Genomic DNA, 26,481 nt, shown 5'->3' with positions numbered 1-26,481 from the left:
GAATCGAGAAAAAGGCATTGGCCAGCTCAGTAGCTGTATACCACGTACCAGGAGATATATTAGTTTGCTCAAGCAATGAAACCATATCTGGAACAGCAGCTGCAATTGGAGTCACCATCTGGTTAAGTTTATGATAATCCACTGTCATTCTCCAAGATCCATCTGTTTTTTCACAGGCCAAATTCGTGGGTTGAACAGGGATGTGGTGAGAATCACCACCCTTGTATTCTTCAAGTCCCTGATGGTGGCAGTAATCTCCACAATTCCTCCAGGAATGTGGTATTCCTTTTGGTTTACTATTTTCCTAGGTAGGGGAAGTTCTAATGGCTTGCACTTGGCTTTTCCCGCCATAATAGCCCTTACTCCACTTGTCAGGAATCCAATGTGGGGTTTCTGCCAGTCGCTGAGTATATCTATTCCAATTATGCAATCTGGAACTGGGAAAATTGCTACAGGGTGGGTTCAGGGACCCACTGGACACACTGTGAGACAGCCTAAGCTAAGACTCCATTAATAACCTGGCCCCTATATACCCCCACTCTGATTGGTGGCCTACAGTCACTTTTTGTGTCTCCTGGAATTAGTGTCAGTTCAGAGACAGTATCCAGCAATCCCCAAAAAGTCTGAGTATTTCCTTTTCCTTAACTAACAGTTACTCTCATAAAAGGCCATAGATACCTTTGGGGAAGGCTGGGAGAAAGAGTAACAGTATAAATTTGGCAATGTAATGGAGTCCTTCATCAGTGCGACCCAGCCTCTTCTTTATTCACGGGGTTGTGGGTCTGTAAATTGGCTCAAATTTGGGAATTGATTGAGGGTCCATGACTCTCTATTTTGAGGGGCTGTGACTCTTTATTCTCGCGATTCAAGTTAGATTGCCAATCACTTGACCTAGAATTCTTGTACAGATCAAGTAAATATTTGGAAGATTCCAGATCTATTTCACTCCTAGGGACACCATGCCTAAGCAGTCAACACCATACGTACATAAGAATCAGATTATTCTGATTACTACTTTGACTCTGCTGTCCATTATGATAACCACACCCACCTTGTCTTTGTTGATTGAGTGCCAGCCACAACTTACCCCTACCATCATGGGGTCCAATCAGCCCCATTGTATTTTGGTGTCTTAATTCAGTTAGGGAAGTTCCCCCTGTCAAATCTGACTTACATAAAATATCAATCACAGCAGTCTTCAAGGATGCTGGCATTCTCTTCACAAATTTGTTCCTTACTGTAAAAGTTGTGTTCTCTGGGCACTCCATGTGGGGGGGTCTGTGGGTCTAACCTGATAAATCCACTCTAACATGCCAATTTCCCTAAGCCTTTGGATAGCTTCTTCTACAGTATACCAAGGCAGATCTGGTATTTTAGCTTGATTTAGTGTAGGCGACTGCATAATCCATGCATCAGTGAACCAACAAAATAAACAATTCGATTCTATCCTAACCTCACAAACGGAAACACTGAATGAAGAATCTGTGCTTAGTGGGCCCATATCAACAAACGCAGACTGATTCAACTTTATGTTCCTTGCTTCATCATCCCACACCCTTAATAGCCACCCCAACACATATTCCCCAGGATTTTGTTTGTATATATTGGAAAAGTCAAGCAGTTCTTTTGAAGTGTGGTGTACCTACTACTGGGTCACACTCTGTTATTCACCTTTCGGGGCTAGCTGTGACTTAAGTCTAGTTATAGGTCTAGAAACAAAAATGGGTGTTGGGTGTGGGTCCTGGGAACATTCAGCAATGTCTTGTAAGGCATCTACCCCAGGCAATGCCCCAGCAATGACTCAGATGCTGCCCCAGGTAGTATTTCAGACAAAGGTTCTTCAAACACAGCAGGGTTAATCTCATCAGATGAGGGTGAAGGGGCTAATGGTTTTATTGGAAAGGGTGGCTTAGCAGACAAAGATGGATTAATCTCTTCAGATGGGAGTGAGAGGGCTGGTTCTGTTGGCAGGGGTGATTCAATAGAATGTAGGAGCTCAATGCTTCCAGCTTCTTGATTATCTACCCATATCTTCCCATCCCAAGTTTCAGGATCCCATTTCTTCCCAATAAATGCCCTCACTTTAACTTCAGACACCATTCAGGTTAGAAATTCTGTTGGCATTTTCATTCAGCCACTCTTACAATAAGCCTCTGGGTTTGATTTTCAGCAATATCAGCTCTGTTACTACAAGAAATAAGGCTTTCTTTCAGTGCACAAGCAGCATATTTGACGTTTTTTGTGCTGCACTTGAGCTGTGATTCTGAAGTCCTGAGCTCACCTCTTTCTTCCACCACTTTGTGTAGTGAAAGTTGGACCAACTAAGCAGCTTCCCTATACTTGTACTCTGACAAAATTGTAGAAAAGCATGAAACATGTGATCACCAGAGCCTTGCTTCTCACCAATACTTGATCTGTTGGTGGCAAAATTTTGCATATTATTATTACCACCCCACACCATGGATTAACAGTGTGTTCTTTACTACTGGAACAGAGTAGAAGCAAAAGCCCACCTATTCTGGCCCCAGCTGCTGGGGTCCACGATACAAGTCCTCCCCTCCCCTTCCTGCTGTGTGGCTTTTTTCTTCTTTTCTCCCCCCACCTAGCCCCGTACGCCACCCCCCTCCCATCCCACTGGGCCCCCGTTCCACCTTACCCCCAGTCACAGGACCCACCACGCCACTATTTTTTCCTCTTTCTTTCTTTCTCCCTCCCATCTAGCCCCGTATGCCACCTCCCCCTCCTTCTCACCAATCTCCGCATGCCCCCGAAGAGAGAGAGCCAAGGGTGCACCTGACTGCCGCTGCCCCGGGTCTGCCCTGCCCCCACCCCCTGGCTTTCAGTGCACTGACATGTTTTTCTTTCCTTTCTTTCTCCCTCCCACTTAGCCCTGTAAGCCACCTCCCCTTGCTTACCATCTGACCCTGGGACGGCCCTGACCCCACTCAGCAGCCCCCACTGTGCCACCTTTTTTTCCCTTTCTTACATGTCTTTCTCACACACCCATCTTGCCCCATATGCCACCTACCCCCCTTCCTCAAGGCCCCCACTGTGCTACTGTGGCTAGAGCACCCCTGGCACTCAGGACCATGGCCACACCATACCTGCACCGCCCCTTCCCTCCCACCACTCAACCAGCTGCTGAACAGTGGGAAGCAAGCCTGTACCACTCCCTGTTTTGACACCCACCCCTAGCTGGTGAGGGGGTTTGAATGCTCCCACACTGCTGGACCAATGTCAGGAAGCAGGCAGTGCCCACCCAATCCACCCTCAGTCATTTCACCAAACCCAAGTACAGCGAAGTGGGCTCACCCTGCTGCTGTTGCTGGGCCCACCCAGACAAAGTGGTGAGAGCTATTGTGCCTACAGATGAGCAAGCAGCAAAGCATGCCTGGCTCACCCTCCCCAACATATCAAAATAAGCAAAAAAGAAAAGCAGAACGAATCAAACAAACAGTCAATAAAGAAAATACTACCTTAATGTCTCAGAGACAGCAGACAATATCAAAACATACAAAAAAGCAGGACAAGATGGCTCGAAGAAGTTACCAGAATAAATCAGATAACCTTCCAGTAGAAGAAAAGTCACTGGAACGACCTGACATGGAATTCAAAAGATTAATATTTAGGGTTCTCCAAGAGATTAGGAAGGATATAAAGGAAAACACAGACAAAACCAAGGGAAAAGTACACAAAATCAGGGAAAACACAGAAAAAAACAAATAAACATCGCCAAAATCAAGGAAAACACAGACAAAGTAATAGAAGTTTCAGGAAAATAATACAAGAACAAAACATCAAAATAAATACACAATTAGAAATCATTCAAAGACAGCAACTAGAAATCCAAACAATAAACAACAAAATTTCAGAAACGGACAGGTCAATAGAAGGTTTTAGTAGCAAATTTGAAACAATGGAAGACAGAATCATCAAGATTGAAGACAAATCCATGAACTCCACTTTGAGAAAAAATCAGAGGGAAAAATGAAGAAAACCTAAGAATCATGTAGGACACAATCAAGAGCAAAAATTTGCTGATGAATGGAGTTCCAGAACAGGAGAAGAAAATGGAAAACACAGAGAAGATTGTTGAAGACTTGCTGGCAGAAAACTTCCCAAATATCTTGAAAGATGATAAGCTGACCATCCAAGAAACACAATGCACCCCATATAAGATAGACCCCCCCAAAAAGTCACCAAGACATAGTATAATCATACTTGCCAAAACAGAAGACAAAGGAAGAATCCTGAGAGCAGCTGGAGAAAAACAAAAAGTCACTTACAAAGACGAAACAATAAGACTAAGCTCTGATTAATAGGCAGAAACTATGCAGGCAAGAAATCAATGGGAAGGCATACATAAAACCTTGAAAGAAAAAAACTGCCAAACAAGAATAGTATATCCAGCAAAACTCTCAAACATGATGGTGAAATTAGGACATTTCTAGATAAAAAAAATTAATGGAATTCATAAAAACAAAACCAAACTTACAAGAAATATTAAAGTGAGTCCTTCAGTTACAGAACCAACAACATCAGACAACCAGAGTCTAGGACACAGGACAGCATCAGCCAGATACCAACCTAGGTAAAGAACTCTCAAGAATAAAACAAAGGAAAAAGACACAGTAGGGAACCAGAGACAGCACACTGTAAATGAACAATGTCAAAACAATACAAGAGGGAATAAACTTTGTAGGTATAGTACTTTCAAATGGAAAGGAAGACAAGATGATATCAAGTAATAAAAGACTGGTTCAAACTTAGAAAAATATGGGTAAATTTCAAGATAACCACAAAAAGTTAACAACCTGATGCATCATAATAAAAAAGAAGATAAACATAAAGACTCAGTAAACACAAAATCTATAATAAAGAAAAAATTAAAAGAAAATCCACAAGCAAAAGGAAATCAGCACAGGAAAGTAAGACAAAAAAAATGTCAGCAACACACACAAAAAAAGCACAGCAATATTACAACAGTAAACTCTTACTCACTGACAATCACACTGACTGTAAATGGTTTAAATGCATCCATAAGGATACAGAGAGTGTCTGAATGGATTAAAAAAAAAAAAAAAAAAACAAGATCCGTCAACATGCTGTCTGCAAGAGACACACCTTAGACACAAAGGCATAAATATATTAAAAATCAAAGGATGGAAAAAAGATATCAAGCAAACAGTAACCAAAAAAGAGTAGGAGTGGTAATAGTAATATCAGATAAAACAGACTTTAAGGCAAAATTCATCATAAAAGACAAGGAAGGACATTATATAATGATTAAAGGGACGATCCACCAAGAAGACATAACATTAATAAGTATCTATGCACCCAACGGCAGGGCTCCAAAATACATAAAACAAACTCTAACAGCAGTGAAAAGAAAAACAATTCCACAATAAAAGTAGGAGACTATAGTACACCACTCTTGCTAAAGCACAGAACATCTAGAAAGAAAGTCAGCAAAGATACAGAAGATCTAAATGTCACAATCAACTGACTTGACCTCATAGACATATATGGAATGCTCCATCCAACAGCAGCAAAGTATACATTCTTTTCCAATGCATATGAAACATTCTCCAGAATAGACCACATTTTAGGCCACAAAACAATCCTCAATAAAATCAAAAACATTGAAATAATACAAAGCATCCTCTCTGATTACAACACCATAAAGGTAGAAATCACTAACAGGAAGAGCAAGGAAAAAAAAAATCAAATATATAGAGACTGAATAACACCTTGCTTAAAAACAACTGGATAACAGAATAAATCAAAGAGGGAATTAAAAAATTCCTAGAATCAAATGAGAATGAAAACACATTACACCAAAACCTTTGAACACAACAAAGGCAGTGCTTAGCAGTTAATTTCTAGCAATAAACACACACATCACAAAAGAATGGGACAAAATCAAAACTTCAGCCTTACAACTTGAACAAATAGGAAGAGAACAGCTAAAGAGGCCTACAGGCACCAAAAGAAAGTAAATAATAAAGATTAGAGCAGAAATCAATGAAATAGAGAATAGAAAAACAATAGAATCAACAAGACCAAAAGTTGGTTCTTTGAAAAGATCAACAAAATCGACAAACCATTAGTCAAACTGACAAAAGAAAAATAGGAGAGGAAGCAAATAACCCAAATAAGAAATGAGATGGCGGACATTACAACAGACCCAACTGAAATAAAAAGGATCATAACAGAAAACTTTGAAAAACTGTACTCCAATAAAATTGAGAACCTAGAGGAAATGGACAAATTTCTAGAAACACTCTACCTAAACTAAACTAACACAAACTAAGATAGAAAATTTGAACAGACCCAAAACAAGAGAAGAGATTGAAGAGGTAAAAAAAAAAAATTCCCAACGAAGAAATGGCCTGGTCCAGATGGCTGCTGTCTTAGTTATCTAGTGCTGCTGTAACAGAGATACCACAAGAGAATGGCTTTAACAAAGAGAAATTTATTTCCTCCCATTAAAGTAGGCTAGAAGTCCAAATTCAGGGCATCAGCTCCAGGGGAAGTCTTTCTCTCTCTGCCATGCTAGAGGAAGGTTCTTCTCATCAATCTTCTCCTGGACTAGGAGATTCTGTGCACAGGAACCCCGGGTCCTTGATGGTATGAGGCCCCCCTGTCTCTCTGCTCACTTCTCTCTTTTATATCTCAGAAGAGATTTCCTCAAGACACTATCCAATCTTGTAGATCATGTCCTGCCTCACTAACACAACTGCTGCCTCTCCCACCTTGTTAACATCGTAGAGGCAGGATTTACAACATATAGGAAAATCACATCAGATGACAAAATGGTGGACAATCACACAATACTGGGAATTGTGGCCTAGCCAAATTGATACACATATTTTGGGGGGACACAGTTCAATCCATGGCAGCTTCACTGGAAAATTCTACCAAACATTCAGAGAAGAGCTCACACCAGTACTACTCAAACCATTTCAGGCATAGAAAAGCAAGGAATGCCCCTGAACTCACTATTTGAAGCCAGGATAACCCTAATACCAAAACCAGGCAAACACAACAGAAAAAAAGAAAATTACAGACCAATATCTCTCATGAATATAGATGCAAAAATTCTCAACAAAATCCTAGCCAATGGAATTCAGCATTATATAAAAAAAAATAATACCGCACCACAATCAAGTGGGATCCACGCTAGGTATGCAAGGATGGTTCAACATTAGAAAATCAATCAATGTAATCCACCACATAAATAGAACAAAAGAATCACATGATCATCTTAATTGATGCAGAAAAGGCATTTTATAATGATCACCACCCATTCCTGATAAAAACTCTCAAGAAAATAGGAATAGAAGGGAAATTCCTCAACATAATAAAGGGTGTCTATACAAAACCAAAAGCCAGTCTCATTTTCAGTGTAGGGAGGATGAAAGCATTACCCCTGAGAACAAGACGAGGATGCCCTTTATTCCACTCCTTTTTAACGTTGTGCTGGAAGTCCTAGATAGAGCCATAAGGCAAAAAAAAAAAAAAAAAAGTAAGTAAAGATGTCTTAGTTATCCTAGTGCTGCTATAGCAGAAATTCCACAAGTGGATGTCTTTAACAAAGAGAAATTTATTCTCTCACAGTCTAGGGGCTAGAAGCCTGAATTCAAGGTGCCAGCTCCAGGGGAAGTGTTTCTCCTTCTGTCAGCTCTGGAGGAAGGTCCTTGTTATCAATCTTCCCCTAGTCTAGGAGCTTCCCCATGCAGTGACCTGGGTCTGAAGGATGAGCTCTGCTCCTGGCACTACTTTCTTGGTTGTATGAGGTCCTCTGTCTCTCTGCTTGCTTCTCTCTTTTATATCTCAAAAGAGATTGACTCAAGACACAACCTAGTCTTGTAGATTGAGTCCTACCTTATTAACAGAGGTAGGATTTACAACACATAGGAAAATCACAACAGATGACAAAATGGTGGACACTCTCATAATACTGGTAATCATGGCCTAGCCAAGTTGACACACATTTTTGGGGAACCCAATTCAATCCATAACAAAACGCCATCCAGATTAAAAAGGAAGAAGTAAAACTATCCTTATTCACAGGTGATATGATCCTATACACACAGAATCCCAAAGATTCCACAAGAAAACTACTGAAACTAATAGAAAGACTCAGCAGAGTAGCAGGATACAAGATCAACGTACAAAAATCAGTTGGATTCCTGTACAGCAACACTGAGAACTTTGAAAAGGAAATCAGGAAAACAGTACCATTTATAATAGCCCCTAAAAAGATAAAATCCTTAGGAATAAATCTAACCAGGGATGTAAAAGACTTATACAAAGAAAACTACAAAACACTATTGCAAGAAACCAAAAGAGACCTACACAAACGGAGAAATATACCATGCTTATGGATAGGAAGACTCAACATTGCAAAAATGTCAATTCTACTCAAAGCGATCTACAGATATAATGCAATCCCGATCCAAAAATGAAATGCAGAATGAGGAAAACCAAAGACACAAGGAAAATATTGGACCACATGAACCACAGCCTCCACCAGCCTGAGCCCAGAAGAACTAGATGGTGCCAGGTTACCACCACTGATGGCTCTGACAGGGAGCAGGATAAAACTGTAGAACGAAATTCAAATTCACACACACACACACAAAAAAAAAAAAAAAAACACCAAAAAACAGAGTTACTGGTTTGACAGAGACTGGAGGAGACTATGGCCCTCGAGACTATGCCCACCGAACACTCTGCTAACTCAGAACTGAAGCCACTCTCAAAATCCCCCTTTCAGCCAAAGATTAGACAGCCCTATGAAACAAACAACACACGTGAGGAATGTGCTTCTTAGTTCAATCAAGTATACGAGATCAAATGGGCCATGCCTGCCCTAGAGCAAAGGCAGGAAGGGATAGGAAAACTCAATGAATGGACAGGGGGAACCCTGGGTGTAAAGCGAAAGGGGGAGGGTGCTGACGCACTGTATGGGGATTGCAACCAATGTCACGAAACAATTTTTGCACAAATTTTTGAATGAGAAACTAGTTTGCACTGTAAACTTTCACCTAAAGCACAATAAAATTAAAAAATCTATGTATTACTTTTGACAGACTGGGAAGGCCAAGAGTTGTGAGTATGTGGCTTTTTTGCTTGAAATGCCCCTGCTCAGCTCTGGTGGGGGAAAATTATGCCTTTACAGGCTCTGCAGGTTAGAGAACAGAATTCTGGGTACGCAGAGCATCTGGACATTTAGAAGGAGCTGCAAGAGAGGGGAGGAAGGTGAATCCTGTCTGATTGCTAACTACACAGGCACGTGGGATCCCCAGAGGGTTGAGAAAAATAGCAAGGGAAGGGAGTAGTCTATCATAGCAAGTCAGAATTGCACTAGGCGAGATTTGCAAGTTTCTTCATTTATTAATTTTTTCTACTCTCGAATGATATCAATGAAACCGTACAGTATGCCCTCTTCTGTATGTTTCTTGTGCTCGTCAAAATATTTCTTCATCCATGTTGTTGTGTGTGTCAATACTTAAAAAAAAGTGGTAAAATATGTAACAACACATTTGCCATTTAACCATTTAAAAATGTTTATTGTGGTAAAACGTATATAACAAAACATTTGTCATTTCAACCATTTTTAAATGTACAATTCAGTGACTAATTACATTCACCATGTTGTACAAACATCATCTCTATCCATATCCAAAGTGTTTTTCATAATGTTAAACAGAAAATCTGTCTTGGAAGAAGCACAGCCAGAATGCTCCTTAGAAACGAGGACGGGGAGACTTTGTCTCACTTACTTTGGACATGTCATCAGGAGGGTCCAGTCCCTGGAGAAGGACATCATCCATGGTAAAGTAGATGGTCAGTGAAAAAGAGGAAGACCCTCAACGAGATGGATTGACACAATGGCTGCAACAATGGGCTCAAGCATAACAACGATTGTGAGGATGGCGCAGGACCGGACGGTGTTTCCTTCTGCTGTACATAGGGTCTCGGTGAGTCAGAACTGACTGATGGCACCTAACAACAACAATCTTACTGAAGCAGATCGCCAGGCCTTTCTCTCGTGGTGTGCCTCTTGGTGGGTTCGAACCGCCAACCTTTAGGTTAGTAGTCCAGTGCAAACTCCTCCAACCAGGGACCTGATACAAGGTATTACTCTCAAATATTCGCTCCATCAGTAAACGAACGACATTTCGGTAGTTTTGGGTGGATCTCACAGTTGCTGAGTCTCCTCACGAATCCTGAAGGAGGGCCCTTCTTTTCCTCTTATGAAACTGTAGATTCCTGGAGGGCACGTCTTTCCGCGTTGTTTTCCACTATGCCAGCGTAGGGTCTAGTATATAGCACATGCTCAATAAATATTTGCTAGAAGAACAAATCAGCAAGGGAAGAAGTGATTGAATGAATGAATCCATGCGTAGGCCTGGCGGCGAATCTCTGAAGGGCGTGGCCGGGCAGGCGTTGGGGCCTGACTGGGCGCGGAGGGGTTGGGCGGGGAGAGGCCTTCCCGCGTACTGCCGCGAGGGGGCGGAGCGAGCTGCAGCCCCGCCCGGGGGCGGGGTCTGCGGCGCGCGGGAAGCGGCGCGCGGCGGAGGGGTTGGCGGCGCGGCCGACTGACCGAGCTCCGGCAGGTACTGTTATATGGCGCCGGCCCCATGTCCCCGCGGACCTCCCGGCGGGAGTGGGCCGGGCGGAGGGCGAGAGGCGCTCGCTGTGGGCCGGGCGGCCCGCGGGGGCCGGGCATGGAGCCGGGCGGCGAGCTTTCGGGCACCCAGTTTCGACCCTGCGCGGTTTCCTCCCCGCCAAGCCAGGTCTCGGCCTCCCGGGCCGAGCACCTCGTCCCTAAGAAGGGGTCCCCTCCCTCCTCGCAGCCTGGCCTCCCTCCCCTTGCGGCCCCGGCCCTGGCTCTCGGGGCGCGCCCCCCATTCCCACAAAGCGGGGTGGGTCGCGCAGCCGGGTCTGGGCCCCTGGGTTGCCTCTGTCTGGGTGTTTCATTTTGCTTTTCCGGCTGTAGCAAGAGAATCATAAACTTTTAGTAGCCGTGGCTCAGCGAAGCATTGTATGTGGAGCCTGGTAAATGTTCCATCAGATGCCAGCGTTAACATCCTTTTCCAAAATAACATGCATTTAAATGATTAGCCCAGTTCCTGGCTCATACTAAGTGCTCAATAAATGTTTGCTGCTGCAATATGGTTATTCAGTTCATTGCCAACATTTTCCAGCTTTACCCTGTCTTTGGAAAAAGAACGCTACCTGAAGAATTTTTGCCCTTTTGAGACCCAGGAAGATGAAGGTCATCACTTGTGAAATAGCGTGGCACAACAAGGAGCCGGTGTATAGCCTGGACTTCCAGTATGGGATGGCTGGGCGGATCCACAGACTGGCCTCTGCAGGGGTGGACACCACTGTCAGGGTAAATGGGGGCAGAAATCGAAAAACACAGGGAGGCCCCCCTTGATGCAGGGTTCTTCATTCTTTTATTTAAAACTAATCTTGACAAACTCAAACTACGTGATCATCTAGTCCAGAATGATAAATTCTCAGAGCCTGGAGTGAACCAGAACAGCAAAGGAGCCATTTTCTTTGAATAGAATTCGTTGGATTGATGTACGAGTCCTGGGTGGTGCAGATGGTTAACTGAAAGGTTTGAGTTCACACAGACGTGCCTTGGAAGAAAGTCCTGGACATCTACTTCTAAAAAATCAGCTATTGAAAACCCTATGGAGCACAGTTCTACTCTGACACACATGGGGTCACCATGAGTCTGAGTCGACCAGGTGGCAGCTGGTAACTGGTGGTAGATTGATAAAATGAGATGCCTCTTATTTTGTAATCCTGAGCCCGGTTCCTATTGGGGAATGATTTGTGTTAGAAAGGGTAGGATGGAGGGCAGCAGGCAATGGGACTATTGGTTTATCTTTCAGATAGGAGAGGCTTCTTCATTTTACATTAAAAAAAAAAAAACCTAGCTTTTCCTTTGTGAAAATAGGCTGTTTTAGCATGCACAGTATAGTAGCTGCTCAGTATATGTTTCTTTTCTAATGAATGTTTTGGTATGAATAGATCTGGAAAGTTGAAAAAGGACCAGATGGAAAAGCGATTGTGGAATTTTTGTCTAATCTTGCTCGTCATACCAAAGCTGTCAACGTTGTACGTTTTTCTCCATCTGGGGAGATTTTAGCATCAGGAGGAGATGGTGAGTATTGTTCTTCAAAAATTCTCTAGAAAAAAACTCCTCTATGTTTCATGTCCAATAGTGAGATTTGAACTGGATATGCCTTTTTATTTTTATTTTAGCGGCCACTGGACCCTTTTAATCTATCATTTAGATACCAAAAACTAAACCAAAGCCGTTGCCATCGAGTTGATTCCGACTCAGATAGTTGAGTAAAATAATGTTCTGGGGAGTATGTCAGAGTGAGGGGTGGAGGACAGCAAACGTAAGCTGAGAAGACCTGTTTGAAATGGCTCCTTTTCTGCTTGCTCCCACTGGGCTGGGCTGGAGACAGGTAGGAAAGGTGTTTGCTGTTCTGTCAGAGTCCCAAGGCAACTGTCTGGCCTTGTTTGATTGTTAGTTTAGTGTCTGCAGTGATCAGAGTCTGCTCTGTGTCTTTGTGTTATTAGTTTATTAAATAGTTGGCTCAGGGACTGTCTTCTAAATGGCCCTGTAACTTGTGTTTGTTTGGTAGTAGTGGATTGGTTCATATTTTCTGCTTGTGCTTAAATGGGATAAAACTATACCAAAAAAGTAAGTCTTTATACCATGCTTTAGGAAGCAAAAGGTCAACGGTTCAAAATGACCAGCAGCTCCATGGGAGGAAGATGCGGCAGTCTGCTTCTGTAGAGATTTTACAGCCTTGGAAACCCTGTGGGGTTGCTATGAGTCGGAATTGACTTGACAGCAGTGGGTTTGGTCTTTGGGCTATACCATGCTTTAACACCAGAACAGTTTAGAAGCCCATACAAAATACAACAGAAATCTCAGTTTGTGTTAGCAGGAGGAAGAGAGACCTGGTTGAGTTCAGTGCCATGATGTCCAGAGCATGTGTGAAATGTAGGGCTTCGAACTGGTTCATTCCAGTTCAAACCTCTGCTGAGAATTTGCATTTCCACCCCCAGATATACTGACTCAGAATCTCCAGTTTAGCAAGATCCCCAGGTGATTCTTCTGTATTATAAATTTTGAGAACCACTGCTACACTGGGAACTTGTGAGAAATACAAATTCTCAGCAGGGGTTCAAACTGCAACTAACTCCTTAGAAGTCTTGGTGAAAAGGGAAGGTGGAGAATGGGGAGCATCCCCTGGGCAAGGCCAGCCAGCAGGCTGTTTCCTGTGAGGTTGCACGGGGTAGCACTCGTTTTGCTGAGTCCCTTGGCCTCGAGGGCTCAGAAACCTGCTTTTAGTCAGCAAGCACATGGAGAACTTTTCCACCTAAGAGGGCCAATCTCATTTTAACCAAGCTCACCAGACTGAGGTATGCAACCACTATTACAGTTTACAATGAGATGACATATGTCCACGTAACTTAATCATTCAGTCTCCTCCTGTGGGCATTCCTAAATGGGAGCCAAATCAGAATCAGAAGGTTGTGTGATGAACATGGAGTCAGAATAGGGGGAGTTAGCGGATTCAGACAATTGATGGCAATGGGCACTGGTGGCACAGTGGTTAGGAGCTCGGCTGCTCACCAGAAGGTTAGCAGTTCGAATCCACTTGCCTCTCCTTGCAAATCCAATGGGGCAGTTCTACTCTGTCCTACAGGGTCGCTATGAGTCAGAATCGACTCGACGGCAACAGGTTTTGGTTTAGGCTAAGGTTTATTATGCATCCATAATGATATTAATAGGTAACACTTACAACACTTACATGGAGCTTACCTTGTACCGGGCATCATGTTCTAAGTGCTTTATGTATCTTAATTCATTTAATCCTCACAGCAGCCCTATCAGGCAGGTGTACTCTTATTATCCCCGCTTTACAGGTGAGGAAACTGAGGCATTAAGACATTAAGTGACTTGCTTAAGGTTACACAGCTAGGAATGATTTGCCAACCCTTACATCAGTGCCCTCCCCCCACCCCCCATTCAGCCATCTATATGTTATACCTTTAGATTCATTAATATAGTCAGGCATCTTGCAGTGATGTTTTGCTGGCCAGGGGACCTTTCTGTTTAAGATGATGTTGTGTAACTCTGATTTGGTATGAGTTTGATTTTATAGTTATAGTTGCAAAGGGTGGAGATCCTGGGTGGCACAAATGGTTAAGCACTTGACTACTAACTGAAAGGTTGGCACTTTGAACCCACCTAGAGACACCTCAGAAGTCAGGCCCGGTGATCTGCTCCTGAAAGGTCACAGCCTTGAAAACCTTCTGGAGCAGTTCTGCTCTGCACACATGGGGTTGCCATCAGTTGGAATTGACTTGATGGCAACTAAAGACAACAGTTCTGAAGGCAAACCCATTTTTCGTGCCCAGAGTCTTAGAAGTAAATCATGGTGACCACAGCGTCTACTGAACGACATAAATGTAGCCTAAAAGTCCAGAAATGAAAGCTTTCAATAAAGCTTGGCTGATCTCTATTTGAATCATTCTCCAGATGCTGTCATTCTGCTGTGGAAGGTGAATGATAACAAGGAGCCTGAACAGATTGCTTTTCAGGATGAGGATGAGGCTCAGCTGAATAAGGAGAATTGGACTGTTGTAAAAACCCTGAGGTGATGTGATGAGAGACCATGGGACTGACTGATTTATTGCTAAGATCTAAATGCATTGAACAGAATATGCATTTTGATCTTTATGTCTAATTTAAAACTTTTACTTAAGCAAAACTGTCACCAGAGAAGAGTTTTAAAGGATAAAAACAGGATTCAAACTGATTTTCTTCATTTCTGATATAAAATTTTCCTTAGTAAAACGGAATCAGTTTTAAAGATACAAATATCCTTGAAGTAGCTAATTTAGTTCCAGTGGAAATTTCTAAAATCCCATTCTAATGCATAGCTCTAGAGTTTGTCTTTAAATTTTTGATAGCTTTTCCCTCCTTGAGACAATAATTGCTTTTTTCCTCCTTTAATTTGGATTCTAGGGGTCACTTGGAAGATGTATATGATATTTGCTGGGCAACTGATGGGAATTTAATGGCTTCTGCCTCTGTGGATAACACAGCTATCATATGGGATGTCAATAAAGGTACATTTTTTTTTTTTATTGCTGGGAGAAGGAATAGTGTAAGTGTCTAAAAATCTTAACCTACTTTAACTTTGAAGGCAAAGAGAAAAACTTTTTTTGGTGAACTAAAATAAGTGGTTGGCTCAAGGGGGAAGGAATTAGTCCCATTTGCCATGGATGCAGCGCATCTTTCAGGGCCCAAATCAGAATGGTTGAGGCTTAGCAGTGGTGTTGTGAGCTGCTGATGCTGAAGCAAGGTCAGTCGCACACCCAACTGCAGACATTAGTAGGACAGGCCTGGTCCCTGCCTTCATGAAGCTTAGAACTCAGGCAGATTAACAAGTCATTGTGATTAATGGGTATTGAGTGATACTTGGTGGAGTAGGTCAGATCAAGTTTCCATTTTAGGAGATGCAGGAAAGCCTCTCAGGGCAAAGGACATTTTTTTCTGTTTATAAAGAACCTATTCTCTTTTTTTCTGGCCAGTGCACCTCATGTGCAGCCACCACCCGTCTGTCAGTGGAGACTTGTGTGTTGCTATGATGCTGAATAGGTTTCAGCAGAGCTTCTAGACTAAGATGGACTAGGAAGAAAGACCTGGCAATCTACTTCTGAAAATCAGCCAGTGAAAACCCTATGGATCACAATGGCCTGTTTCGCTGTCTGTTATGCGGCTGGCACAGGACCGGGCAGTGTTTCGTTCCATTGTGCATGAGTTCGCTTGAGTGAGGGGCCAATTTGGCAGTACTAACGACATTATTCTCTCACTGGGGAGACACGAACATATGAGAAGTGATATAATAGTGTAAGAAATAGCAGTGAAGTCCAAAAGCTAGTATGTGGTTAATGTCTTTTTCCCCTGAAATCTTTATTAAACATGATTTTTCTCCCAAACTTCTTCCTCTGCTGTTCTCTAACCTCCAGGATGCTAATTCTCCCACAGCCCAAGTGCCCTGGAAAGGAGTCACAAAGCAGAGTTGGCATTCTCCTCCGCCTCAGCACTGTGTCAGCCCATCTTTCATCCATTCTGTAAAAATCTTTGTTCTTTCTAGTTCCGTGCCATCCAGCCAAACTGTCCTCTGTCCTGCTTCGTCTCTGTCATCCTTTTCCTAATTAGTCCCCAGCGTTCTGCCAGGGTGGAGATCCGTTGCCACTTTTTTTCTTTACCCTCAATCTGGCCATCGTCTTGGATAATTTCAGTGTCCATGTAGAAGTCTATCCAGTACCCTCCTTAAGCCCGTGGTAATGACCTTGAACATTGCCAGCATGCTTGGCATTATTGCAGATGCTGGAAGCAAACCATGAACAAAATGGCTACATTCCAGTGGTGGTGTCAGACAGATATATAAATGGATATAATGTCAGGTAGTGATAAGGTGCTATGAAGGGGTTAGAAGGTGACAGGGTGATTAAAGAAAGCTGCTCTGAGCGTGTGGCATTTGGACAGAGATCTGAATGAAGTCGGGAAGCCAGCCACGTGAATGATTTAGGGGACGAGTTTCTGGCCTGTGGGAGCAGCAAGTACCTAGGTGGGCACTGTGGTGGGAGTGGCCTGCCATGTCCTAGGAACAGGACAGGCTGGAGTAAAGGAGGGAAGGATGGGAGGAACTGAGGCTGGAGAGATAGTGACGGCCAGAGCACTGAGGGCCGTGTAGACCGTGGAAAGGCTTTTAGATTTCGTGCCTGGTGTCACAGGATGCCACAGAAGGGGTTTGAGCAGGAGAGTAACATGTTTTAAAAATATCTCTCTGGCTGTTACATGGAGAATAGACTAGAGGGGACATAAGAGAAAGCAAGAAAACCTGTTAGAGGAATTAAAGTAATTCAGGAGAGAGTTGATAATGGCGTGGGCTAGGGTGGTAGTGATGGACAGACAGGGTGGGGAAGTTTGGGATATATTTGAAGAAAGAGCTGACAGGATTTGTTGCTTTTTCACGTAAGCAACCAGGTGAATATTGGTGCCATTTTCTGAGATTAGGGATATGAGGAAGAGGAGCAGTTTGACAGGGAGTGTAGAAATCCAGACCGCATCCTCCACCTCTGTCACTTTAACTGCTGTAGCAATGTCATCTTGAACCAGGTATCCTGCTCTTTCCCCAAAACCTCATCTTCCAGTTCTCTCAGCACCTGTACTCACTCTCCCTGCTCTGCTTCCTTCCAGAGCTCTGAGCCCTGTTTCCTCGTCTGCCAGCCCCTTCTGGCCTCTGTTATTTTCCCTATTCAGCATGCTCCCCAAGGTTGACCATACACCATCATAGTCAATCCCTCGGGCCCCTTTCCTTCCATCTTACCCACCAAGACAAACCCCCAACCGTGGATCAGTGTTACAATGCATCTTTTAATTGGGCCACTACAAATTCATCCTCACCAGCCTCGGGGCGGGTCTCAGGGCCCCTTACCCCTTTTACTCATGAGGGTCAGCTCCCCCTCCCATTCTCCCTGGTAGCTATTTCAAACCACCACAGGTCTGAGGCCTCTTCTCAACCCTCAACCGCTTAATCTCAGCTGACTCCCTGAAAAGAGCTTTGAGAAGGAGAGAGTAATGACATAAAATGCGACAGAGAGGGCATAGAAGGGAGCCTAGACTTTAAATCAGTAGGTCACTGACAAGTTCAAGGGTAGCCGTTTTAGTGAGCAGTGGGAATGGAAGCCAGATTGCAGAGCATTGAGTGAATGGAACGTGAGAAAGTGGGGAAAGTAAGTGAGGGAGCGTAGACCATTCTTTAGAGAAGAGGTGGTTTTTTGTTTGTAAGGAAAGGCTAAGGCTTGATAACTCCCTGTCTCTTTAGCCAGATGGTTTCTGCGTGCTCTCATTTTATCTTCTAAATATTTTCCCAGAAGTCCCTTTTCCATCCCTATTAACGTTGCTCTGGTTCAGGCTCTCATCTCTCACCTGGTCTACTACATCACTTCCTAACTAACCAGTTGCCGTGGAGTCAGTTGGATTCTGACTCGTGGTGACCCCACATGTGTTAGAGTAGAACTGTGCCCCGTAGTTTTCAGTCACTGATTTTTCGGAAGTAGATGGCCAGGTCTTTCTTCTAAGGTGCTTCTGGGTAGACTCAAATCTCCAACCTCCACGTTAGTGCCTGAGTTTGTACCTCCTACCGGGTGACCCTTTTTGGATCTTTTCTAAACCTCAGTTTCATCTTGTAAAATGCAGATGACTTAACATTCCTTGACTATCCAGAACCTTTTTCTTTTTTGACACAAGGGTCTGTGTCACATATGTCCTTTCTTCCTTATCTTGTCATTCTTGGCCTTACACCTTACTCGTTAGCAGTTCCCAATTGTACCTCATTTTTTCATAATTGCTAGGTTGTCTTTTACCCCTGGATTTGTTTAGAATACCTTTCTTCCTCCCTTCCATTGACCTCCCTCCATCCTGCCTAGCCTGTTGAACTGAACTCAGATCTTATCTCCTCTTTAGCCCCACCCGCTACTTTGTTGGTCACCCCTCCTCCTCTCTGATCTTCTAGTACTTCCTGTGTTGTACGATACTTGCCTGTTTCCGGGTCTCTCTCTCATTAAGCTGGGAGCTCCTTGAGGGCAGGGTTTTTGTGAGGTCATCTTTGTGTCCATGGAGCCTGACACAGGCTTTGGTACAGAATCTCTCTCAGTTACCGCCTTCTGAATGATGGCATGGTATAAAAAACAAAACCCATTGTCACTGAGTCGATTCTGATGCATAGTGACCCTATAGGACAGAGTATAACTGCACCACAGGGTTTCCAAGGCTGTAAACTTTACAGAAGCAGACTGCCACATCTTCCTCCCAAAGAGTGGCTGGTGGGTTTGAATCGCTGACCTTCTGGTTAGCAGCTGAGTGCTTTAACCACTGTGCCACCAGGGCTCCTTATGGCATGGTATAAGGAGAATAATATGTAAGTCACAGTTTATACCATTTGTGCTTGAGTTGGTTTGGCAATGCTGTTGTGTGCTTTTTTTGTAGGACAGAAGATTTCCATTTTTAATGAACATAAAAGTTACGTACAAGGAGTAACCTGGGACCCTTTGGGCCAGTATATTGCTACCCTGAGCTGTGACAGGTACATTAGTTTGGCAAGTTGTCTTCATCTGTATTTGCTTGAAATTTTCTGCAGAGGTATTTTTATCATGACTAAACCAGTATAAATCATAGTCTAGGTGTGATTCTTTTGTTCTTGTTTTGATATAAAGCATTTTGTTTTACTGTTAGTCTTACAACATAATAAGAAGTTGGAGACTAATTAGGGCACAGTGCCTTACAGCATATCAGTACTTACCAAGTCTTTATCAAATGGGTGAATGAATGCAGAAAGAGCTTTCTAACATCAAATAGGCTTTAAATTACATTTGAAATTCACAGGAGAGTTTTTAAAAAAATATCTTTCTAAATATGACAGATAAAAAGAAGTACTTAGTGGTGGGATTGGACTATTTATTTCATTTTTTGATTGCAGTTTACTGATCCAGTAATTTTAATGACTTCATTTAAATTAATTCAAAAAGTAAAAGTATGTTATTTCTGAAAGGAGGTCTTGTTGCATGTTTACTGGTATAATTACATTTATTTGTGTTCTTGGAGCAGAGTTAAAAATCAGGGGTCGGAGGCATATCACTTAACAGTTGAAATGCTCCTTTTGAATATTTATCAAACTGCTTTTAATTATAACAGATTGATCTTAAGGTGGCAATAAAAGCAATATAGAAGAGTTAATGTTTATTTTTCATAGAAACTCTTGTTATATTCCAGATACTATTTATTTTCTGATATATGTGTTTATTCAGGCAGTCAGGAGTGAAATAATCTGATTGCTTAGTGGGAATAATATGAATTATCGACAAACAAATTTGCTTTCTGGTGTTTTCCTTACTCTTGCAAATCCCTGTTTTTTTTTTTTTTTTTTTTTTGTGGTTCAACACAAAATAAATTTTTTTATAGTCATACAGATTGCCACTAGGCCACATATCCAAGATCTGAAAAATAAGACCAGGCCTAAAGAACATGTTATTGAGAAGTTGAAACATACAATAAAAAAATAAAATTATGGCATATTTCCTTTAGGTTGTTAAATTTGCTTTGGTCATAATTAGTTAAGAGTGGAAGTCATTGGTAAATGGTTTTGTAGGGTGAAGATTGTTTAAGTGGCCTTCGGTTTTGGTAATAGATTGTTTCTCTGAAACATAACTCATTTCCTAGAAGAGGTAAATCAGACTTTGTTCTTTATTTAGGGTGCTGCGGGTGTACGGCACACAGAAGAAACGTGTGGCCTTTAATGTTTCAAAGATGCTCTCTGGAATAGGGGCTGAAGGAGAGGTATAAAATACTTTGGCTTTGCATTTCAGCAGTACTTTAACTGGGACTGAATTGGAGCCCTGATGGCGCAGTGGTTTTTGGTTAGTGGCCCTAACCAAAAGGTCACCAGTTGGAATCTACCAGCTGCTCCTTGGAAACCTGTGGGGCAGTTCTACTTTGTCCTGTAGGGTTGCTATGAGTCGAAATCGACTCGACAGCAATGGGCTAGTTGGGACTTAGGAAGTCCTAAGCTCCTCCCATATCCTTGCTATTAGATCACTGGCCTCAAGCGTGGCCACATGAATTACAATAAGAATTCATCTCAGACGATGAAGGCTCAATTAGTGTGGAGGACTGGTCCATAGGAAATTGGGAATTCTGGAGGCTGAGTTGAACTAATGATATAGAGTAGTGGTTTTAACCTTGATTGCACTGTGGAAGCATTAAAACAATACGGATCTGTTTCATTTGGCTTGAGGCAGGTAGGGTTGTTATTATTATTATCTTTTTAGATCTCCTCACATGAATCTAAGGTATAGCGAGGTTTGAGAACTGCTGCTCTGGAAAGATCCCAACATTAGGTAACAGGAAGGCAGGTGTGTAGAAACACGCAAACACACATAGCTAGATAAATACACACACGTATAGAGCTTTAACAACGTGGTTGATTGGTTTTCATGAATGATTACTCTTGCAGTTTTGTATAAGTATTTGATTTGTAATATTTTTCAGTTTCTAGATAATAAATGACAATACGTAAAGAAAAACTATAGGAATTGGTAAGCCTTTCTTGTGAATGTAAAGATTTGGAATAATATTGAAACTTTGTATGCCACAGGCAAGAAGTTATCGGATGTTTCATGATGACAGCATGAAATCATTCTTTCGTAGACTTAGTTTTACTCCTGATGGATCTTTGCTCCTCACACCAGGTATGCTTAACAAAGAGTTTTCTTTTTTCTTTTTCTCTATTGAAATGAGATTCACATAAGGTATAATCAACCATTTTAAAGTGTACAATTCAATCGTATTTAGTGTATTCACAATTTGTGCAACTATTGCCTCTATCTAGTTTCAAAACTTTTTCATCACCCAACAAAAACTCCCCATACAACCACTCGTAACAACAACAACAACCCATTAAGTGATTACTCCCCATTCCTTCCTCCTCCCACCCCCTGGTAACCTCTCATCTGCTGTCCATGAATTTGTCTATTATGGATGTATCATATAAAAGAAACCGTACGATATTTATCCTTTTGTGTCTGGCTTCTTTCACTTAGCCTGTTGCTTTCAAGATTCCTCAAAGCTGTAGCATGCATCAGTACTTCATTCCTTTTTATGACTGAATAGTATTCTATTGTATGTATATACCACAGTTTATTTATCCATTCATCCATTGATGATTTTGTTTCCACCTTTTGGCTATTATGAGTAATGCTGCGATAAACATTTGTGTACATGTTTCTGTGTAGAAACAAAGCTTTTGATTTGAGGGCATGATGGCAACACTGGTCATGTCAGAGCTTCCCGTTTTGTGATGCTTCATTTCAGTTCAGTGAGTTCTGACTAGAGCAGTGGTTCCCAAACTCCTATGCACATTGGAAACAGTGGGGGAGCTTCAGAAGCTACTGATAACCAGGGTCCTACCCTTGGATTGTGATTTAGTTGGTCTGGGTGTAGCCTGGGTTCTCAGGTGATGCTAATGTGCATTCAGGATTGGGAGCTGCTGGATTGGAGTGATAGACATATTCTTTCTGACAAGTTTAACGTTTTAAAAGTTAACTATTTAAATCTTTTGATGAGTGCTTTTTTTGCTAGGCATGTATATGGAGGTCATAGTTCTAAAGCCACAGATAGAGTGCCTGCTATCACTGTTATTACATAGCATTATCTTTAGGGTTTTAGGAAATGCAGGAGAATGAAATTATAAAGATTGGAAAAGAGTTAAAACTTTCTGACTGTGGTAGGATTGCATTTCTAGAAAACCCAAGAGATTTAAAAAATAATATCAGAATTAAAAAAAAAAAGAATGTGGTAAGGTGGTTGGATATTGTGAAATATATAAAAATCTTTATCTTTTTTCTGTACTAGCAATAGGTACTTAGAAATGGAAAGAGGAAAATACTCTATTCACAATAGTGTAAAACCCATAAAATACGTGGAAATAAATGTAATAAGAATGGTACAGGGCCTTTATGAAGAATACTAGAAAGTCCTATTGAAAATTATAAATCAAGTTCTAATTCTAAGCAAATGGAAAGCTTTATCGTATTCTAAAAATTAACATCACAGTTTATTTCTCCTTAGGTTCCCCCTAGAGTTGTTTTAATTGGATGAAATCTCAGCTTTGTTTAGAGGAATAAGTGCTGAGAATAGCCAGGAAAGTATGAAAAATAAGAATGATACTTAAGAGGGTCTTTGCCTCACCAGATGTTAGAACTTGCTTTAGTGCTACTGTTATCAAGTCAGTATGGTATTGATATAAGAACAAACAAGTAGATTAGTGGACCAGAACAGAGAATCCAGAAATAGATCCTGGAATATAAGGGAGTTTAATATATAACCTAGTGGTACATCAGTAGGAAGAAAGGATTATTGAACGAATGTGCTGGTGTGGCCAGCAGTCTGGGGAAGAAAATTAAATTGGACCCCTAACGTATCATATATAAAAATAAATTCTGGGTAGATTTGATAATTATATAACAGAGAAAAATATAAAAGTCTTGCAAGAAAATCTAGAAGGTCAGTGTAGGAATGAGGAAGACCTAACTAAGACTGGAGACCCAGAGGCTCTTAAAGAAATGATAGACCCATTTGACTATATTTAAAAGTACAGTGTTTGTATGGCAAAAGATATGGTAAGCCAACCCAGTTACTGGAAAATGATATTTGTGGTACAGGAAACAGAGACCTAGTATATATAATATACAATGAGATGTTCAAAATTGACAAGAAGAACAAAAAAAAAAAAAAAAAAAAAAAACAGAAAGGAAGAAAGAAAAACCAAGGAAAAAAAACAAGTAGAAGAATGCAATTCATAGAAGAGCAAATATACATGTTCAGCACACATAGGAATAGGTTCTAAAACTCACTAATCGTCACAAAGTGATATAACAACTAGATACCTCTTCATACTGGAAAAAAACCCACCTATTGCTGATGGGCATGAGAATATGACCTTTACTGGTGGAAATGTGAACTGTTATAGGCTTTTGGAAAACAGTCTGGTAACGGTTAAATACATCTACCTTTCAATCTATCCGTCCCACGTCTGAGGCTCAATTCCTTAAGAAATGAAAGCATAATTTATAAGAGGATATGTTCAAAGATGTTTGTTGCAAGCATTGTTCCTAGTGGTAAAAAAACAAAAACAACCTGAAACAAAGCGATACTCATTAAAAGAAGATGAGTAGATGAATTAGGGTATTTTCATAGCAATGAATATTGCACAATTACTAAAAAAGAGTGCGTTAGTGCTATTCAGGTTGACTTTTGAAGAGTATTTGACTGAGGAAAACAAAATAAGAAAAAGTGTAAATAATACCCCGTTTTTAAAAGCAATTGAATTAAAAAAAAACCCAACGTGTGTGTGTGTATGTGTGCATATATATATGTATTTATATATATATGTGATTGAGTTATAACTAGTTGTAACGATTATATGAGCATGGAGGAAATACAGAAATGGCATATAATGGGTTGTTAAAATGGATTACTTGAGGATGGAAGGACGAGGTGAGATGGGAAGAAGGTACCTATGCAGAAAAGTAATGGTTAAAAAGTTAAGAAAAGTATGTTGATATTGTCCCTACTCCCCTTCCCAGTATATGTAAAATGGTCACACGTAGAATTACGTATGTGTGCATATGTATGAAGAAATAATAACATAAAACAGGGAGATGTTTCCAAGAGCAACTGTCTCTGAGTGTCATTCTCAAGACAGGGTCTGCCCTGGTTTTAAGTACATCCTGGTATGAATGTGGAAGACCTCTCAGAACTGGGCTGTTCCTGGAGCAAAGTTAGGTTCTGCAGGGGCTGGAGATTTCAGCAGAGGGCTGGGTCTTCTGGCAGCCTCGTGGCTCGATCAGACATGGCAAAAGTCCTGAGTCTCAGGCTTTGGATGGCAACTGAGTTTGGAAACCAAGGGGATCACGAGCAGAGGCCCAGGTGGAGTCTGGGTAGCTGGAGCTAGGCAAAGGGTTGAGTACTGGGCACAGGGCTTTACCAGCAGGAATTGACTGGATCCTAAGACTAAGGTCTTCTGTATCAAGGGGGCTCCCTGCTTTAGGTTCTTCCTGCTCAGGGCTGGAACTGTAACTTCAGGGAGTGAGGACTGTTGCACCCTGAGATGGAGGTGGCCGGTAGGTAGAACTGGAGTAAGAGGGTGAGACCAGACAGTGACAGAGAATTTATATTTGTCTTCAGTCACAAAAACATTGTCCAGAGAATACATCTTTAGGGCAAAATATTTTACAAACCAAAATTGAATGCCCTTGAGTTTTTGTCAATTAAACAGTTAATAATACATTGAGTTTCTTTCTCTCGCCCCTTTTCTCTGTTTCCCCAGCTGGATGCGTGGAATCTGGTGAAAATGTAACAAATACAACTTATGTTTTCTCCAGGAAAAATCTTAAAAGGTATGCAACTGAGGAAATATTTGAGATGTTTACCGTTTTTGCTTTTGCTGAGTAACAGTGCCTTTTTGTAAAATTTTGCTTTTTCTTTTAGGCCTATTGCTCATCTTCCATGTCCTGGAAAAGCAACGCTTGCTGTTCGCTGCTGTCCAGTCTACTTTGAATTGAGGCCGGTAGTGGAAACAGGTACTATTAGACCACAGTGGTTATGTAATATTTTCTCTCTGAGGCAGGTTACCAGAGTGAGGGGTGGTGATTTGGATTCTGTTGGTTTAGTTTAGTCACTCTCAAAAGCTAGAACAAAGACTGATGATACCAAAATATGTGTCAGCTTTTTTTGCATTGTCCAGAATACACTTCCCTTGCTTAAAGCAACTTTAAAGGAATATAAGTATTAGTTTTGTTTTTCTACTAAAGCAGGTTGAATGTCACTCATTATCGATTTTATGTGCAATAAAATTGTATGAGTGGGGTTTTTGTTTTTAACTTTGCTTTTCCACTGTCTGCTTTTAAGATTTTCTCTTTATCTGTGACTTTAAGCAATCTGATTATGATGTGCCTTGGTGTAGTTTTCTTCATGTTTCATGTGCTTGGAGTTTGTTGAGCTTCTTAGGTCTACGAGTTTATAGTTTTCATCAAATTTGGAAATTTTCAAATATTATCTTTGTCATTTCTGCTTTCTCTTCAGGGAATCCAGTTATACATGTATTAGGCCAGTTGAATTATCCTACAGCTCACGGATCCTCTGTGTACTTTTTAAGTCTTCTTTTCTCCCATTGTTTTACTTTGGATACTTTCTATAGCTATGCTTTGAGTTCACTAATCTTTTCTTTTACATAATCTACCCTTAGTCCCATCAAGTGTATTTTTCATTTCCAGCATTGTAGTTTTCATATAGAAGTTTGATTTAGGTTTTATCTATTCCATGTCTCTACTTAACATAATCTTTCCTCTTGCTTCTTGAACATATGGAATACAATAATAATTATTTTTAATGTCTTTTCTTCTAATTCTATCACTTAGGTCATTTCTGGGTTGGTTTTGATTTATTGATATGTCTCCCCATTATGGCTCATATTTTCTTGCTTCTTTGCATGCCTGGTAATTTTTGATCGGGTGCCAGACATTGTAAAGTATATCTTACTGGATGCTGGATACATTTTTATTCTTAAAAATCTTTTTTTTTTTCATTTTTGTGTTGTTGTAATTAAATGAAGTTTACATTTCAAGTTAGTCTCCCATGCAAAAATTTATACATACATTGTTATGAGACCCTAATTGCTCACCCCATTCTGCGACAGCACACTCCTCCTTTCCGCCCCTGATTCCCCATGACCATTCAACCAGCTCCTAACTCTCTCTGCCTTCCCATCTCACCTCTGGACAGAAGCTGCCCCT

General features: G+C 41.4%; 1 protein-coding gene across 2 annotated transcripts in view; it reads left to right on the top strand.

Moving 5' to 3' along the window:
- Positions 1-10,589: 10,589 nt before the first annotated feature.
- Positions 10,590-26,481, top strand: part of CHAF1B (chromatin assembly factor 1 subunit B) — a 28,400-nt gene continuing 12,508 nt past the window's right edge. The window contains exons 1-10 of one of the 2 annotated variants that reach the window (XM_023724423.1): positions 10,590-10,628; positions 11,220-11,410; positions 12,061-12,193; positions 14,597-14,714; positions 15,086-15,189; positions 19,121-19,217; positions 20,383-20,467; positions 21,285-21,378; positions 25,017-25,086; positions 25,178-25,269. In XM_023724423.1, the coding sequence (XP_023580191.1) occupies positions 11,285-11,410; positions 12,061-12,193; positions 14,597-14,714; positions 15,086-15,189; positions 19,121-19,217; positions 20,383-20,467; positions 21,285-21,378; positions 25,017-25,086; positions 25,178-25,269 (919 nt within the window). In that variant the 5' untranslated portion in view covers positions 10,590-10,628; positions 11,220-11,284. Of the gene's footprint in view, positions 10,629-11,111; positions 11,411-12,060; positions 12,194-14,596; positions 14,715-15,085; positions 15,190-19,120; positions 19,218-20,382; positions 20,468-21,284; positions 21,379-25,016; positions 25,087-25,177; positions 25,270-26,481 lie in introns of those variants that run through there. The other variant, XM_023724424.1, reaches the window with a different exon arrangement.

Source organism: Trichechus manatus, unplaced genomic scaffold, assembly GCF_000243295.1.
Source record: "Trichechus manatus latirostris isolate Lorelei unplaced genomic scaffold, TriManLat1.0 scaffold00245, whole genome shotgun sequence".
NCBI classification, from domain to species: domain Eukaryota; kingdom Metazoa; phylum Chordata; class Mammalia; order Sirenia; family Trichechidae; genus Trichechus; species Trichechus manatus.
Note: the sequence above shows the minus strand (reverse complement) of the source record. Positions and strands in the feature narration are given on the sequence as shown.